This window comes from Garra rufa, chromosome 8 (genome assembly GCF_049309525.1).
Source record: "Garra rufa chromosome 8, GarRuf1.0, whole genome shotgun sequence".
Taxonomy (NCBI): domain Eukaryota; kingdom Metazoa; phylum Chordata; class Actinopteri; order Cypriniformes; family Cyprinidae; genus Garra; species Garra rufa.
Window position 1 is genome coordinate 12278537 of NC_133368.1, and position 19131 is coordinate 12297667.

Below are 19131 nucleotides of genomic sequence, written 5' to 3' on the forward strand. Positions count from 1 at the left end.
TAGGGAAGGTAGGACCAGTGAAAGGTGTGGCTTCGAATGACACACACCAGAGCAACTGAACCTGAACTGTCAGCACAGCTATGTCAATGTAGTTTACAGTAGGGGTGTGTCTTCACCAGGTCTTTCCCTCCAGCTGATGAAAAGCGCCAAGTAATGAATGTCAGGGCATCAGCAGCCGATTGTCTGTCTTAGGGAAACAATGTGAAGGCCGCCATAACAACCTCCACCAAGATGTCAAGATAAAACTGTTTGGGGTGTTGCTCTCAAGGTTTAAAAGTTCAGTTACTTTCCATGTCTTTGAAACTACTACTAAGTGTTTCAAAGTAAACCCAACACCATTTTTTTCAATGTACTAAAGGAGGCTTGGCCATATAACATTATATAATGACAAAGCTCTGAACCTCAGAAGATAAAACCCTCTGAGCTGGAAAAGATTTGTTGGTTGTTCTAAATGAACAGGTGTGTTGTTGCTTAAGCTTGTGGCTTGTTAGGTTTGTGCTTTATTGTGAGAGGGTAAAGTGTAAGGAAAGATACAGTATGTCTGATAGCAAATATGAAGAATATGTCTGTGGGGTGTGACGCGGCGGTTCATGTTAATCACACCCTTTCTCAATAGTTTTAAAGTGTGTAATATGCAAAAGACAATCAAGCTTGGTGACACGAGGAAGCGCTGCTTCTTATGTTACACCAAGCTTCCTCATCTTTTACCGCAAACATTATTGTTTGCAAATACAAGGTTTGGAGGAGTGAGAATGCAACGATTGTATTTGTTTAACAAAAAACATTGTGCTTCTAAGGTTATTTTATGTGCTTGTTCAATTTCGTCATGTAAAACCAGCTTAAGTGACACAATTTCTGAACATTTTAATACTACAACTTAATTTCTTTGTGTTCAATTCACTTAAATATCTCAAACTGAAGTTTAAATCTTTTTTATTCAATAAATGAAATGGCATGGGTGAGTTTTAGTTACCAGCATGCTTTGCATATGACTCAATTGGAAGAGTAAATGTTAAAATGAAACGCTATTTTATGTTTTTGTGTAAAGGCAAACCCATGTTTAAAGTTCAGCTGGACGTTTAAAAGAGCTTCTGAGGTTGACGTTTTTGCGGTTAACGTTGTTCTGATAAGTGGAACATGTGGTTAGGTTATAGGATGGTTATATAACTATGGTGTTAGTTGTTTCATTCAATGAGAGGCTGTGTTTGTGTCAATGCAGTAACAAATTAAAAGTTTGTCTAAAATAAAGATAAATTAAGTTTGTGTGAAGACTTGCCTGGTTACCATATATTCTCTTTTTCCTAGACATTTTTTAAATAGCCTAAAAAAAACCAAGATTTTGGCTTTGTTTTCCTATTGTTTTCATACTTGCTGAAGGTAATGACTGAAAAGTATCGACAAATAAGGCGTGTGAGAAGGCGAGATCTACAGAGAAACAGGTCTCTGTTTTCACAACGTGTCATCCATCGGCCATATTGGCGGCACCGAGTGTAAACAGTGCATATTTATAATTATTATAATATAATTATTGCTGCTGAAAATAGTCAATTACTGTTATGTTTTGGGCTGTACTAATCAGTCTGACAAGGAAAAACAAAAGCTATAACAAATTAAGGAGAAGAGTGCAAAAACTATCTGAGGAACAAAAGACGTTTGTGGTTGGTCAAACTGAACCAGGATTTCCGAGGAAAGAATCTTGACAACATTTGTGTTTGTTTCTTTCATTTCCGGTCAGGTAGGTGAAATATCAGGATAATATCTTCATTAACACTGCTTGTAGGTATCTTTACCACCTGTTAACTTTAGCTTGTCAAAATATTGTGCCTTTTATTTAATGTACGAGGACTGTAGAGAGTATATCAATAGGAAAACAAAGCCAAAACCAGGACATTTTAGGCAGTACATGTTTAGGAAAATTAGGATGTTGACAATCTAAAGTTAATAGGTGGTAAAGATACATATGAGCAGTATTAATGAAGATATTAGCCTAATATTTCACCTACCTGACTGGAAATTATAAGAACAAACACAGATGTTGTCAAGATTCTTGCTCTGGAAATCTGGTTCGGTTTGGCCAACCACAAACACCTTTTGTTCCTCAGACAGTGTTTTGCACTCTTGTCCTTGATTTGTTCTAACTTTTGACAGTCTATAGTACTCTAAATGTTTTTCCTGGTCCGGCCGATTAGTACAGCCCAAAACATGACAATAATTGACTATTATTAGCAGTAATAATCAGCTAAATATGCCAGTTTCATTCGGTTCAGTGGCATTGTTTACATTCAGCGCTGCCAATATGACCGATTAATGACACATCGTGAAAACACTCAATTAAATATGATGCATATGACTGATTTAAAATTAGTATAGCCTAAAAATAACCACAAACTCTTGTTTGGAAGTATCAGAAATGGCTATTTGTCGACATAAAGAGACTTTCTAGGTGAATCTCTAGCTTAGAAAAAACTGCCTTTATAAACAACAAGCTCTGTCATTCTAGGTAAACTTGAAATACTTTTCACTTGTACCTGCTTGGAAGTTTCTAGTGATCCTGTAGACCTTGATTAGCTGGTTCAGGTGTGTTTAATCAGGGCAGGAACTCGGCTGGAAAGTAGCCCTCCGGCAGCAGGATTGAACAGTTCTTCTTTGTACAAATGAATAAATAGATTAAATACATAATTAATAACGCTAAATCATCATTTTGATAAGAGGTTTGACAAAGTAAGTCATATATCATAAGATATCCATTAAGTTTCTCAAATACTGTAGTGCTTTTATCCTTTTTGTGCCACTTTTACCTACTTAAAGTCTCTTGTTAGACCCCCCTCCGCCCATTTCCAACACTGTTGTAATTATATTTCTACCTCAATATTGTTGCAAGAAAAGGGATTTAGAACGAGCATTATTTGTAAGGTTAATTTAGTGGATCAAAATTGCATCGTCATTGACTTAGCATTGCTTTTAATGGTTGCTTACGACAGATAGATAGACTTTTTTACTTTAGCGTTGACGTTTCTCACCACTAGATGGGGCAAGAAATTAAAAAAAGCAGTTCATGTCATATTTGCGTTCATGAATTCACTGCTGTGACATTTTAAAGGGAAGAATTTCTAATTAAGAATTTATACTTTACTCGCTGCATTTGTTGTAATTTTAGGGTACTTGTGCATACTGTGTTGTCAATAACACATTTTCTACTCAAATGTTATTTAATAAACGTTTTTTCCACTGTATAGTTATCTGTTTTGACTGGGCAGAACTGAACCGCCTATGCAGGTGAAGATGTTCTCTCTCAAGCTACTATCACCGAAGCTGAAGGGTGATTTACTGGAGTAAATGACTTCAGTGCTGCTGACACAACTCAAACCATTGTCTGTCTGTGGCACACCGAAGGGAGGAGAGAAAATGTCATCTCAGTATTTGTGTCCCCAGTCAGAGGACATTCACTGACCTTATTACATGTGCACTTCCTCTCAGATAACCTTTTCTCACTACCTCTCTTCCTGTTTTATAGACATCCACATACATATTCTATTTGTCTCATACCTGCTGATCATACTATATGTGACCCTGGTCCACAAAACCAGTCATAAGGTTAAATTTTACAAAACTGAGATGTATACATCATATGAAAGTTCAATAAAAAAGCTTTCTGTTGATGTATGGTTTGTTAGGATAGGACAATATTTGGCCGAGATACAACTATTTGAAAATCAGGAATCTGAGGGTGCAAAAAAATCAAAATACTGAGAAAATCACCTTTAAAGTTGTCCAAATTGAGCTCTTAACAATGCATATTACTAATCAAAAATTACATTTTGATATGTTTGCAGTAGGAATTTTACAAAAAATCTTCATGGAACATGATCTTTACTGAATTTCCTAATGATTTTTGGCATAAAAGAAAAATCAATCATTTTGACCCATACAAAGTATTTTTGGCTATTACTACAAATATACCCCAGCGACTTAAGACTGGTTTTGTGGTCCAGGGTCACATATTTGAAACTCTTTAGTGTCGCTGAGACAGTATCTATGGTGCCATTAGCGTTACAATTTAGAAAATGTTGGGTGGATTGTGTATTAGAGTATTTATTAATATATTTTGAAAAGCAACGGATGCACAAGCCATAACATGGTAATATATCCATTTAAATGTTTATGTCCATTCAGCATTTCTGTTGCTTCTAACCGTTTCTAACTGTTTCTAACTGACTGGCTGAAGATTGTCTCATACAGTGAGGTATGTATTAATGTCTTTGTTTCAAAAGTTTCACTGTGTTGTTTAAAGATGACATGAAAACTAAAGTTTGCAAGGTTTAATTAAAGCTCTCCCTACAGAGGTGACTGCTCCCGCCAAGACAATTGGCAATTATTTTCACCAGTGAGGAGAAATGTTATATTTGAGAGGAAATCGGTGCAGGTACACAGAATATCAAAGTGAAATGTTGTGGATACAAAGATACAAAATGAATATGTGGGCTGCAAGTCAACCCTATGTAGGTTAAGTTCAAATCAGGGCTGTAACCACCCTAGGCAACCCATGTGACCCTTTATTGTATGGGTATAATGTGCTTTACAAAAATATTAACAACCAGTCAAAAGTTTTCGAACAGTAAGATAGTAGTTTTTAAAGACGTCTCTTTTCTGCTCACCAAGCCTGCATTTTTTTTATCCAAAGTACAGCAAAAACAGTAACATTTTGAAATATTGTTTTACTATTTACAATAAATGTTTTCTGTTTGGATGTATTTCAATATGTAATTTATTCCTGTGATCAAAGCTACATTTTCAGCATCATTACTCCAGGCTTCAGTGTCACATGATCCTTCAGAAATCATTCTAATATGCTGATTTACTGTTCAAGAAACATATTTATTATTATTAATATTTACAACATTTTTTCAGGATTTTATGATGAATAGAAAGATCCAAAGATCAGCATTTATCTGAAATAAAAAGCTTTTGTAACATTAAATGAATACTATTATTTAGCAAGGATGCTTTAAATTGATCAATCGCGATGATAAAGACATTTATAATGCTAAAAGATTTCTATTTCTGATAAATGCTGTTCTTCTGAACTTTCTATTCATCAAATAAACCTGAAAAAATTCCACTCAGCCGTTTTTAACATAACAATAAATGTTTTATGAACAGCAAATCAGAATATTAGAATGATTTCGGAAGGATCATGTGACTGCAGTAATGATGCTAAAAATTCAGCTTTGAAATCACAGGAATAAATTACATTTTAAAAGATATTCTAATAGAACAGTTATTTTAAATAGTAAAAATATTGAACAATTTTACTGTTTTTGCTGTTTCTTGAATCAAGACTTCTTTATTAAAAAACATTAAAAATCTTACTGTTCAAAAACGTTTGACTGGTAGAGTGCTTGTATGTATTATAGCTTAAAAGTATATTAAATGCAATTATCTGAACTGCTTTCTGACCCACAAGTAGGGCTTTAAAGCACATTATTACAAAGTGCATTTTTTAAGGTGAAACAGTCATGAAATGTTCTTCCCCAATATTTAGATTTGTTATCATTTTTTTATTTATTTACTTACTTACTTTGCTTTGTGATGATTTTTTTTTACCTTACCTCCACAAGGTTACATCCCTTGTTCTATTGCAATAAAGGTCACTGGTAATAGTGCTTAAGTGGTAATCCTATACCAGAAACAGTATGCCAGAAAACATTCTGTAACGTAATCCATGCAAACACATTCTGACAACAAGACTAAGGTTTTGCTGTGAGCAAATGATTCAACATGAAGGGGTTTATTTTTGACTTAATGTCTGGCTAACAGTCCATTATATTATTATTCCTGGTTAATAGGATATTATTATAATCATTTAATTACCCTAATGTCGTTCCAAACCTAAATTAGGCTACTTTCCTTCTTCTGCAACACGTAAAAGAAAATATTTTGAAGAACAACCAAACAAATTTGGTGACCAAGCAGTTTTGGTAAGGGCCCAATAAATAAATAAATAAACCTTAGCTATTTGGGAGCAAGAATTAGGGCAGATACTTGGACACAAATTTGACAGCACGCTGGTAATATATCAATTTGTAATAGAACTAAAGAGCTACAGTTCAAACTTTTACATCGTCTCCAAATTACTCCATTACGCAGGCATAAATTGAATCCAAATTTTTCTCCATTGTGTCTGAAGTGTAGAAGTGTTGCACTTGGAAATGTTTACATATTAAAGCTTATTGGGTACAGATTTGTGGGAGACTTAGTCTTATATTTAATACAGGATGCAACCTGAATCCACTTTATTTGTTGTTAAGTGTTGCTGATAAGAATTTAAAAAGCTTTTCTGACAGAAAGTTGTTTAATCTCCTTACTTATCCCACTCGTAAGAGTATTTTACTTAGATGGATCTCCAATAAACCCCCGACAGTGTTCGAGTGGCATAAAGTAATATTAGATTTTCTTTCATTGGAATATGTTACTTACTGGTCGAAAGATAAAATGGATGTGTTTTATCAGATATGGACTCCTTTCTTTAAGTATGTAGGCCCACCTTTTTACAAAACCTTGAAAGATTAACATGAACATTGGTTGTTGTTTTTTTTGTTTTGTTTATGTTGGTATGTACTTGTGGACTGTATCTGTGGTCATTGTCCTGTTTGTTTTATTGTTTTGCTATGTTTAAATAAAGCATTAAAAAAAAAGAAAATAACCGATCGTTTCGCTAGATAAGACCCTTCTTCCTCGGCTGGGATCATTTAGAGCCCTTTGAAGCTGCATTTTGGAAGTTCAAACTCGGGGGCACCATAGAAGTCCATTTTAAGGAGAGAAATCCTGAAATGTTTTCCTCAAAACATTTCATAATTTCCTTACGACTGAAGAAAGAAAGACATGAACATCTTGGATGACAAGGGGGTGGGTACATTATCTGTCAATTTTTGTTCGGAAAGTGAACTACTCCTTTAAAGCAGCTTTTGCCCTAGGTGCACTTGTGCAGTAGCTTTGCTGGTAGGTTTCTTGAAGCATCTTGGAGACATTGCCACAGTTTTTTCTAGATTTAGTTTGTCTTAGTTTGTTGTTTCTTCATGTGATTCCAGACAGACTGGATGATGATGAGACCAGATCTCTGTGTGGAGCAGTCAGACTCCTTTGGCAAACATTACATATTATTACAATTAATGGCAAAATGGATGTAAACTGATATTTCCTACTGACACACTACATGAAAAGATAGAAATAACAGACTTAAAACCATTTCCGCTGGTGAAAATACTAGTGTTCTAATAATTAGTAGCCTATGTGAGAAAACGGTATTGAATCCTACAGCTGCTGTTGACCAATCAAAATCAAGTATTCCAGAATAATATTTAAATACAATAACAACGATTTATAAAATAGGTCTACTATTAACAGATATTGCCAGAAATGATGGTCCATGTTATTGTCAGGGCATGATAACCTCACAAAATCACTGTATGTAAGATTAATCACGCCCTTATACGGAAATAATCGCACTGGCTGTGTGTTTTATAACCGTTCAGTAAATTCAAATTGTTTTCCGAGAAGAAACGAACGTTAAAGCATCCAAACCTGCATCTGACGCGTTATACTCGACCGCTCCATTAGTACAGCGCGCGTGTTTCAAAATCTACCGAGTCCCCTAACAAGACAGCACTCTAGGCGCGTTTAGAATCCTCCAAAATAGTGGCCGGGTAGGCCGCGCGTCGCGTTTTGAAACACATCCGCTGTGTGCTATGGATGGGAATGTATCCCAGCATGCTTGACAGTCAGCGACATGAACAGGGAAGGATGATGAAGCTAAGATGGCAGCGCTACTAGGGGTGCTGTCTTTACGGGGTCAAGAAAAACAGCAGGAACAAACGCAAAGCACGGACGTCAGTTCGTGCGTTTGATTTATTTCACTTGAGACAGTTGGATCGCCTGCAATCGAGGAAATAACGGTTGGTTTTTGACCGAGGCGAAGGAAGGGAAGCGTATTTCGCAGTTGCAGCAGAGCGGCTAACCGTAAACGTCGTTTTAATTGGAGATAACGTTAACTCGGATGTAATTCGCCGGGCGTTTTTGCGGTTTGCGGAGCGGATTTATGGGGTGTGCTTCGGACTTTTAGCTCTGTTGACTGTCATTGTAATCTAATATATGCGTTGTTCCCCTAAACGATGATGTGTGCTGCTGCGGCAGCGGGTGCCGGTGGCAGCGGGATTCCGTCCTCCTCATCCCACTCCATGGGGCTCGGTGTCAGGGTCATTCCCGGAGCTGGAAACGATTTCGCATCGATCGGATCAGGGATGGGCTCCTGTCCCGTTGTGGGGGCCCGCTCGGATTGTCGGAGCCGCTACCAGCTTCTTCTCTCAGGGCGAGCACTGGCGGAGCGGTACCGGAGGATTTACACCACCGCGATCAACGACAAAGAGCAGGGGCTAAACCTCGGCAGGTGGGTCTGATTTACCGGCTCGGTTCCGGGTGACGAACCGGCCTTGATGGCGTGCGGCTGGACGTGTTTGTAAACAAAACCCATTTGAGCTCATTTGAGCCCAAACAGCAGTAGCAGTTAGCATGCGGCTAACTTCCTTAGCGAGATCGCATTAGCGAGCGCAGCTAAAACGCTCGTTTCATCTCCTGCCGATCGATGGAGATGCTCAGTTTGTGTTGATTTTGATTCGTGAACGTTTAAACTCTGCTGTCACGGTTAACAGTGTAGTTCGGAGACATCGTGCACAACTAAATCAATAGCTAAAGCTGTTAAGCAGCTGTTTAGGCTTATAACATAACGTTAACAGTTAGTGTTGTGCTAATAGGACGTGGCTGAATGAGTTTGATGCACAGGATGTAACTTAACTGGCTTCAAATACAGTGCATAGACAATATGTTATGCAAAAACCTTCCACATTAAATTAGTGTACATTTAAGACTAGCGAAACGTTGTCATGCTTGTGAGACGTCTTATACTTTCAGTTCAGGTTGTAGATATTGCATGTTCATGGAGGTTGTTATTCATAACCAGATACTTGATTTACATAACTGTGGCTTATTCAACGATATTACACGTTGTGTCTTATATATTCAAAGCAGCAGGCGTGTGTCTCGTTGAGGTGAAGGGCTGGGCTCTGTTTTGCCTGACGTCACCCTGCTGTAGAGAGAAACACACACTCACACACACAAGCTCTTTGACGTGTTTTACCTCACATCAGTCTCTTATTAGTTATCAAACTGTACAAATCATTATTGTTTCTGCTCATATATTCATACTTTGACCTTTGCTTAATCCATAAATTGTGTCGCAGTTAACAACAAAATGAAATGAAAGTAAAAATGAAAGCACTTTACATTTCTAGGCTTTAGCAAGTGAAACTAGCAAATGAAGTACAGCATATTTGTGACCCTGGACTAAAAAAAAACAGTCATAAGAGTCAATTTTGAAAATGTATAACCTTTCCGTTGATGCATGGTTTGTTAGGATAGGACCATATTTGGCAGAGATACAACTATTTGAAAATCTGAGGGTGCAAAAAAATCTAAATATTGAGAAAATCGCCTTTAAAATTGTTCAGATCAAGTTCTTAGCAATGCATATTACTAATTAAAAGTGAAGTTTTGATATTTATGGGTAGGGAATTTACAAAATATGTTCTTGGAACATGATCTTTACTTAATATCCTAATGATTTTTTGGCATAAAAGAAAAATAGATAATTATGACCCATACAATGTATGTTTGGCTTTTGCTACAAATATACTTTGTGCTACTTAGGACTCAGATTTAATAAATAAAGAATACTAAGTTTAGATTCTCGATCTCTCCAAATTGATTTTATTTAAATGAAATTTATGAATAATAATACTTTCACAATTTGAGTAGAGGTCAATAAAAATAATCTAGTATATATTTTTCCAAAATATATGAGAGTAACAGCTGTCATAATTTTGTAATTTTATTTAGTATATAATATTATCAACTATTTTTATAACTATATTATTATTAATTTTTTTTTTGTTTGTTTGTTTACTGGTGTTTATGATGATAATGTGCTTACAAGAATATATGTGACCCTGGACCACAAAACCAGTCTTAAGTAACACAGATATATTTGTAGAAATAGCAAAAAACATTGTATGTGTCAAAATTATTCTTGTATGCCAAAAATCATTAGGATATTAAATAAAGATCATGTTCCATGAAGATATTTTGTAAATTTCTTACCGTAAATATATAAAAAACTTAATTTTTGATTAATATATGCATTGCTAAGAACTTCATTTGGACAACTTTAAAGGGGATTTTCTCAATATTTTTTCTAACAGTTGTATCTCGGCCAGATATTGTCCTATCCTAACAAACCATACATCAGTGGAAAGCCTATTTATTCATGATGTATAAATCTCAATTTAAAAAATTGACCCTTATGACTGGTTTTGTGGTCCAGGGTCACATTTGTGATGATGCATTTTTAAAGGTATGTTGCAAATTATATTAGAAATGCAAAATGAAAATGAAGTGTCCATATCCTTTTCCCATTCAAAATTCTGGGAAGCAATGAAAGTGATTTTCCTTAAGTTTTAGTAGTCATATACTAGCAGCTTAGCAGATATTAAAAATAATGCATGTTTATGTTTAACTCCATTGCAGATTAGTAGATTTTGATTAAATGAAAAAATCAAACTCATTAAACATACAATATTATTACTGTTATTATTATTTAGATATGCCAGATTGCTTTTAATGTATATTAAATTTACTTAAAAAATCATATGGTTCATAATTAAACTTACACACACATACAACTCCAGTCATTAATAAGCACAGAATGACTAGAGGTCAACAATTTTTAAGATATTTGAGGTTAACAATAGATCAATCAAAAATAATGCTGTATGTTATGTTGTCACTGACTTCTCTATGCAAAAATGATCAAAAAAATCATACAAATGGTGTTTAGAATAATGCACATGATGAAGAGCCGCAAAATGCATGTCTCAAAATGACCGCGTTTTCTTTTCCTCATTCCAGTCTCAGGGAAGTAGGAAGTTGAAAACAGTTTTCCTTGAGGTCTAATGCTCCTTTTAAACCAACGGTTTGCTAATGTACACTTACACCATCCACTCATGACGTCACCAGCGTTGATAGCATGCAAAGTGCGCTGAACCATCGAACGCCCCTCCCAACCTTCAGGCTCTTCATCACAAGCAGCCTCTGTGCTTTCACTTTCACAGCTACTGTTGTTCCATTGTTTACTGCTCTACACAAGCTCTAACACTTCAACACTAGTCCTACATAAGGTTCTACATAATAGCAGATTCAGATGGCTCTCTGGATGAAAATAAAACTATGATCGCCCGCTGCAGGAGCGCTTTCCTTGTATTAGGATTTGGGCTGTTTGCAGTTTCTCATGTTAGACAAACAGTGTCATTTTACGGTGTGCAAGCAAATTTAAACCAATGTGCTTTATTGCAAAGGTGTTAACATGGCAGCGCTCAAATTTTGGAACGGAGTGCCTTTAAGATATTACTGCTCTTAAAATCTTTGCTTATTAAAAATGCATGTTAAAACCACACATTACAGGGAAGGACTACATGTGCTGACCTATTAAGATATCTGTGATTGTCAGACCGTTGGACTTTTTAGTAGTATATTGACTTAGTACTAATACTTGAATTATAAAAAACACATGGTGAAATTGAAAACACCAAAAATGTTAGTAGTACTGTCAGCCTCAGATGCCCATAATTCACTAAGTGCCTGATTCATATTGCGCACTGAACTGCCAACCATTATCCAAAAATTGGCAGATCGAAAATGATTGACTACTTTATTTCTTTCTATCGAATTGCAAAGTCCACCAGAGAACAAAGTCGTGTTTGTGAGGTATTGGATTGACGCACTGGATGTTTTTTTTTTAGACTAATGCTGCTGTTCAGTTTCCATCTCTGAAGAGCATATAAAACCCAGAATTAACTGTTAAATCAGTTTTCATATGGTAGACAACCTCCTCTTATTTAAAAGGATAATTCACCCAAAAATGAAAATTGGGTAAATTAAACTCATTAAACGAATACCATCGGAGTTATATTAAAAAATGTCCTGGCTCTTCCAAGCTCTATAATGGCAGTGAATGGGTGTTGAAATTTTGAAGTACAATAAAGTGCATCCATCCATCATAAAAAGTGCTCCACTCGGCTCCAAGGGGTTAATAAAGGCCTTCTAAAGAGAATCGATGTGTTTGTGCAAGAAAAAAGCCCTTTTGGCTCATATTGAAATCCTCCATCAGAAATTATGGTTTAGAAAGTTTTCAATATGGATATTTTTCTTTTTATGATGGATGGATGCACTTTATTGGATTTCAAAATCTCATCAGCCATTCGCTGCCATTATAAAGCTTGGATAAGCCAGGACATTTTTTAATATAGCTCAGATTTTATTCGCCTGTAAGAAGAAAGTCATATACACCTAGGATGGCTTGAGGGTGAGTAAATTATGGGGTAATTGCCATTTTTGGGTGAATTGTACCTTTAAATTGACAGTTATTGGACAGAATAACTTGCAGCGTTGGATTAAAACTTAATGGTCTTTGTATGTTATCTACATAGACCTTTAAATAAAATATAAAATTGTAGCAGAAAATCGCTGCTTTAAATGTTTGTTCATTTTGATCAGTTTCTCAGGAAATAAGACTCACTTAATTTTGCCTCTCAATGTGTCTCTTGATTTAAGAATGTTTAGACATTTTCATTAAAAACAAGACAAAAATACTGAGGAACAGAATCACTTTTTGTGATCAGAAGGAACAATAAAATTATTAGCATACTCATTGTTTTTTTGTAAAATGGATTAAAAGGTAGAGGAAATCTGAAGTGTTCTTAATGCAGCTCACTGTCTGCTCCTTAAAGGGACAGTTCACCCAAAAATGAAAATGGTCATTAATCACTCCTCTTCATGTCATTCCATACCCATAAGACATTTGTTCATTGTCAGAACACAAATTAAGATATTTTTGATGAAATCTGAGAGCTTTTGACCCTGCGTAGACAGTAACGCAACTCCCACTTCCCACAAATTTTTTTTCGAAGAAGAACAAAGGCGTGAGGCGAGTAATTAATGACAGAATTTTCGTTTTTAGGTGAACTATGCCTTTAAGCATTTACATAACTTCCTTTAATTAATTCTTTAGACTTAAAAAGGCCTTCATGATTTAAATTCACCTTCAGAAAACCTGTGCAAATCATGTGATTTGTTTTCATTGGTAGATGACACTGCAAAACCAGATCTAACATGTGTCATTCTTCTCCAGGGGGAAGAAAGCTTTGAGCAAGAAGAAGCTAAAAAGGCGGCAAAAAGTCAAATCAAAAGTGAAAACAAGAACAAAGGTAAGATTATGAATCTGTCTTTGAATACTGTAGTCTTCAGTGCTGCACATTTTCTGCCTTGTCCAGACGGTGAAGTTATATGGTTTAAAAGCCATTTTTGGTAGCATCATTTCCATACACGGAATCGGATTTTGAAGAAGTGTCTTTTCAAAGGGTTCATAGTCTTTCACAGTGCATAAAGATGCATGTCTTTCAAGAACTGTAGAACTTATTCTTATCAATACATCATTTTTTTTAACATCAGATGCTGAAGTAGAGGTTTCAGTTTAAATCTTTAGTGGGTTTTTTCTTTGGCCATTTTGTTCAGTGTTCACAATAACTACACTCTAAAAATGCTGGGTTAAAAACAACCCAAATTGGGTTGTTTGGCAACCCAGTGCTGGGTAAATATTGGACAGAACACATGCTGGGTTACTTTGACCCAGCTGGTTGGGTTAAATGTTTTTACGAAACACGCTGGGTTTTATTTAAGTCAATTGTTGTTTAAAAATGATTATATTGCGGGCTTAAAATGGGATGGAAATTGAAAATCACACTCAGAATTATAGAGGCATCAGCAATAATCAAAAGACGAACGTTTATTATTAAGCAAGAACACTCATGGACAAAAGTATAAGACAAATTCAATTTATTTGGATGAATATAGCATCATTTACAATATTACACACATTTAAATGTCCCATATTGTCAAAACTAAAATGTCCTGGCTATTGTCATGATAAGGTCTAGGGGCTATGTAACTACCATATAAGTTTCAAAACATTCAATCCACAGTAAAATGCACACAGCCTGCATGAAGTTGCTGTGCCTTTTTACGAGCCGCTGTGACTTCCGTAAAAATGCGACGTCTGAACTACTCAGTCACCACCCCGAGCACCAACCACCATCCCACCCTCCTTTTGACAATCGCGTCCATGCCACGTAGCTTACTGCATTTAGTGTTTGACAAAAACAAACATTAATTCACCATTCTAAAACATCCAGTTGAGTATCACCAAGCCACAGCAGGCTACAGCATACATGACCCTAATTATCTGTGGTTGGCTCACTCAGAAAACAACAGGCCAATCAGAAGAGAGGCTCATGAATATTAATTAGACAGGCCAAAATTGACCTGTTTTTGGCAGCTCCTAAGAGAGCTGTAAAAATATATTGAGATGGTTTTTGACGCTTCTACCGCAAATATTCTTAAAGGTCCACTGAAGTGCCTTGAAACACGCAGCATTATTCTATGTGGTGACATAATTTTAACTGAAACAGGAAAACAGGGTGGAACGTATCACGCAGCCCTGTCCACTTTTTTAAAATAGCCAATAGCGTTTCATTTAGAGCCGTTGAGCTCGGTAAAGCCGCTTTTGTACGCTTATGACAGCCACAGTCTAATAGATTACCTCCTAGATTCAGTATGAAACTCTTACTAAAACAGAATAGTGATCATAATAATGCAGAGGCTGTGTTGTTTAATACATGCAGACTCACGCATATGATCTGCTCCGTGCTATCGCGTCTCTGGACCAGACTGTGCATGCTGCCGCGGTTCGCGTGACACAACGTGAAACCAGACCTCATTTGCCCCAATGGAAAGCGTTTACACTATCTGAATCGTTCCCTATCGCCTACATTGTGCACTACATGCCATTCATCATACAGAAAACACTAACACTGTGATCAAGTGACCGATCTCAGCCGTAGCTTCAACGTCTATTTATAGTGTAGGGGGCGGGACGCTACGGATTCTACAGAGCATTTGATTGGACGGAACGTTTGATGAGAAGCTGAAGTGCAGGGTGATGTCATCAAAATCGTTGATTTATATTGGCTGAAGTGAGAGACTAAGTTTTGAATCTTGTAAATACAAATTTTGTCGTTGCTTTGAAGCACACTAGCTTATAGATAACCGACTAACATATTCATATTAAAAGCCAACTTTAAGTTTGAATTCATGGGAACTTTAAGGACATCAACAACTAAAATAAACCTGCATAAAGGTGTACAGTGCGACCTTTAAACTTAAACTTAAAAAAAAAAGCAATATTTAAAAGCAGCATTTTAATTTAAGTGTATTCAGTCGTTCTCTGTAATCACTTTTCACCGAAATAATGCTAATTTTCTTATGCCAGTGTGTCGCCAAAATCTGAACCGGTGTTGCACCTTGTGTTTAACTCATAGCTGAAAGATGCCATGACTGACTCCATAACCTGCCCATAAACAAACACTACACAGATTAGAGAACATATTTTAACGTTATAATGTATCAGTTTACTGTATGTCATATAAGGCAAAAGGCATTTCCATCATGTAAAACGACCGCTGCTGAAGCAGCTGACTGACATCTCATCCTTGTATGTTGTGTTGCATAAAATAATATAATTTACAGCACAGTAAAGACTTTATAGATGAATTAAAATGTATACAAACCTTTATTTTGCGCCGCATCAGTTGCACTGATAACCGGTCTCTCCTGTTAAGGACTCAAAAAGCCTGCACTCTTGACTGTAACTCAGCAGCTAGGTTGTTTCGTTAGAGACAGGCTGAACTCTACTGGGTGGAAGAAAATAACCCAGTATTAAAAATGACCCAACAGATTAGTTACAAAAAAAACTACCTGGCATCTGTGTAAAAAATTATTAAAAATATCCCAATAAAATGACTTAACAAGCTGAACTCAGGATTTAGGTAAAAACATTTGAATCTGCCTTTTTTTAGAGTGCAGATAGAGTGCAGAAAAACTACCCAGCACCTGGGTAAAAATATTAGAAAACAACCCAATAAATTGACCCAATGGGCTGAACCCAGCATTTTTTAGAGTGCACATATGTATACATATTTCTACATACATATTTTCCTGCTTGGAAACTGCTTTAGTCGTCACAGTTGAGAAGATACCAGTAAACACTGACACACATGGCGGAGAATGCGGGAGTGGCGGGGTCACGATTGGCTGTTGCTTGGCGACCCATGTGTTGCATGTTGCCATGGCAACAGCTTCCTCCATCTCCTGCACCGAGCGCACCTATGGTGTGGCTGGCAGCAGGGTTTGTCTCGTTACGTCTGCAGCGTTTACCAGCGCTCAGAGACCCAAAATGTCTTCTGTTGGAGATTGTGTATTGTCTTGCCATTCCCCAAAGCATGTGTGGGGGTTAATGCCTGATTGTGTTTGGATATCCTTTCCCAGGCACTCTGTTTTCCCCAGTGGATGTGAGTGCTTCACATGCAGGGGTAAAAGAGAATAATGCGATTGTAGATATGCAGTCATAATCCTCCACCCTAAAACCCTGCTGGCTAAGGAGAAAAGAGCTCACTTATATATTACTCTTTCTCTGCCACAGCCTCCTTAAAAGGAGCTCCTTGCCTTTGTTTGCTCACAAACAGATGGGTGGTGTTTCTTCAGCAGGGAGGTGCTCGTCTTGAAGACGTTCTGCTGAAATGTCATGTTCAAGCGCTTCGGTTTGCTTTGTTTGATGGATCAGAACGTGTCTTCATAAGTTCACTGCCCTGCTGCTTGGATTTCTCTCTTGACCTGTGATGTTATGTAATACCAGACAGCTTTGTGCTACTGATGACTAAGACTGGGCGATATAGATAAAAAGTGAAATTTATTTCGCTTCTATTTAAGTGTATATATATTTGATGTTCATGTGTTTGCTTTGAAGTGCCTTCAAAAAGGCAGATTTATTTCTTTTTCAAAGGAGTCTTTGTATTTCTGCGTGCCCTAAGAACTAACTTGTTGATCAAACATCTGTACTCCTTGCATTAAACATTTTGAAATACTGTAAAAATCTAGTTTTCAGCACTGTTTCTTTTTCATTATTTCACTTATGTGAGTATAACAATTAATACTATGGATGTAACGGGATTATCAACAGTGTTGGGGGTATCGCATTACAAGTAACGCAAGTTACATAATAATATTACTTTTTCCAAGTAACTAGTAAAGTGACACATTACTTTTTAATTGACAAGAAAATATCTGAGTTACTTTTTCCCCCCATTTGTTGAGATATTATTAAAAGCTCTCCTGTCTCCATGTTGAGAGAAATTGTGAGTAAGATGTTACTTTAGTTCTAGAATAAATGTGAACATGCATTAATTCATCTCACTCACTAAAAAAAAAACAGATACAGTATTCCTCAAAATGAATAAAAACAGTCAGATTCAATGCAAACCTGCAATAATTAAATGTTAAATAGTACAAATATCCTTTATGTATTTAATCCCCTTTTATTAACTGATGTCTTTGCTGCCAACCTTTGATCCAATTCACCCATACTAATAAGCAAAAATTACTCAAAATAATCTAACATTTGTTATCCTTTTTTGTTTTTGATTGCTGAAGAGTTGACATTTTTTCTTCTGTGGTCTACTGTACAGATGTGAATTTACTTTCTCTAAGCCTGAAGCTTTTGGTGTGAAAAGGCTTTTACATTTGCCAAAAATAGAACTTTTTATATTGAAACAAACAAGCAAGCCCTGCCCAGATTTAAAAAGTAACGCAAAAGTAACGTAACGCATTACTTTCCATAAAAAGTAACTAAGTAACGTAATAAGTTACATTTTTAGGGAGTAACTCCATATTGTAATGCATTACTTTCAACAGTAACTTTCCCCAACACTGATTATCAATATCGTGGTATCGCGATAGCAAAACCGTCTCGATATCATCGTAGTCGCATGATAACATAACATAAAAGGTTTTAAAGTTGTGTTTTGGGCCATTATGGCAAACGAGCTAAAATTGAAAGCATAATGTGGCTTAATCCTTTCATCAAGCCTCTTTTCGCAGCATGTTTCAAAGCGAAGCGCGCACTTCGTTCAGGCGATCAGCTCATGATCCAGTGTTTTCTGTGCTATAGAACGGCTCAGTTCAACTTATTGCATGTGCTGTGAGTTTAACGCCTGTTTGGTAATGCTACGGGCACTAGATATGCTTTATTTTCGCAGCAGATGATTACAGCATTTCACTTTTTCAGCCTACCTTTTTGAGTACACAGATGAAGAACTAACCACCTTTTCAATGTGATTACATAATGGTTGAAGTCACAGAGCTTGTCCAAGACAAGCATTTGTGGTTAAAAGGTCAATTCAATCAATTTTATTAATATTATTATTTTTAAATGACCAATTGTTTCACTAGATAAGGCCCTTATTCCTTGACTGGGATCGTTTAGAGCCCTCTGAAGCTGTATTGAAACTCCAATTTAGACCTTCAACCTGTTGATCCCCATTGGAGTCCACTATATGGAGAAAAATCCTGGAATGTTTTTCTCAAAAACCTTAATTTTTTTTTTTCAACTGAAGAAAGAAAGGCATGAGCTAATCCGTTAATTTTATGTGATCACATGATGAAAATATTATGAATACTCAATAAATCATCCCTAAATTTAACACATAATTGCAAAGAAATGGAACTACTGCGATAATCATTTTATTGACTTTTTTTAGTCTTTTTATGAAACTTATTTTGTAACATTGGCTTGTAGCATGGGTGATGATCTTAAATCTAGCTATTCTCATTTTACCAGCGTTTCTTGTAAGCTGGTATTATTTACCTTTGACCCTTCAGGCGACAGTGATGGGACTTGTGGGTAAATTGTGTATAGTATGACTCATGTACTCTTGTACAGACAACTGACTTTCTTATACAACCTTCAAGCCCCTCAGTGTTTTATTTAGCTGAGTTCTTGTGCCACGGTTTGTCACTTGCTACAGCAAGACACCAATTGTTGGCTGCAGACGGGAATAGCTGATACAGTGCAGGTTT

General features: G+C 36.3%; 1 protein-coding gene across 1 annotated transcript in view; it reads left to right on the forward strand.

Moving 5' to 3' along the window:
* Window positions 1-7805: 7805 nt before the first annotated feature.
* The window catches only part of mycbp2 (MYC binding protein 2), a 136329-nt gene continuing 125003 nt past the window's right edge, over window positions 7806-19131 (forward strand). The window contains 2 exon segments of the mRNA XM_073845931.1: window positions 7806-8465; window positions 13269-13370. Coding sequence (XP_073702032.1) covers window positions 8169-8465; window positions 13269-13370 — 399 coding nt within the window. The 5' untranslated portion in view covers window positions 7806-8168.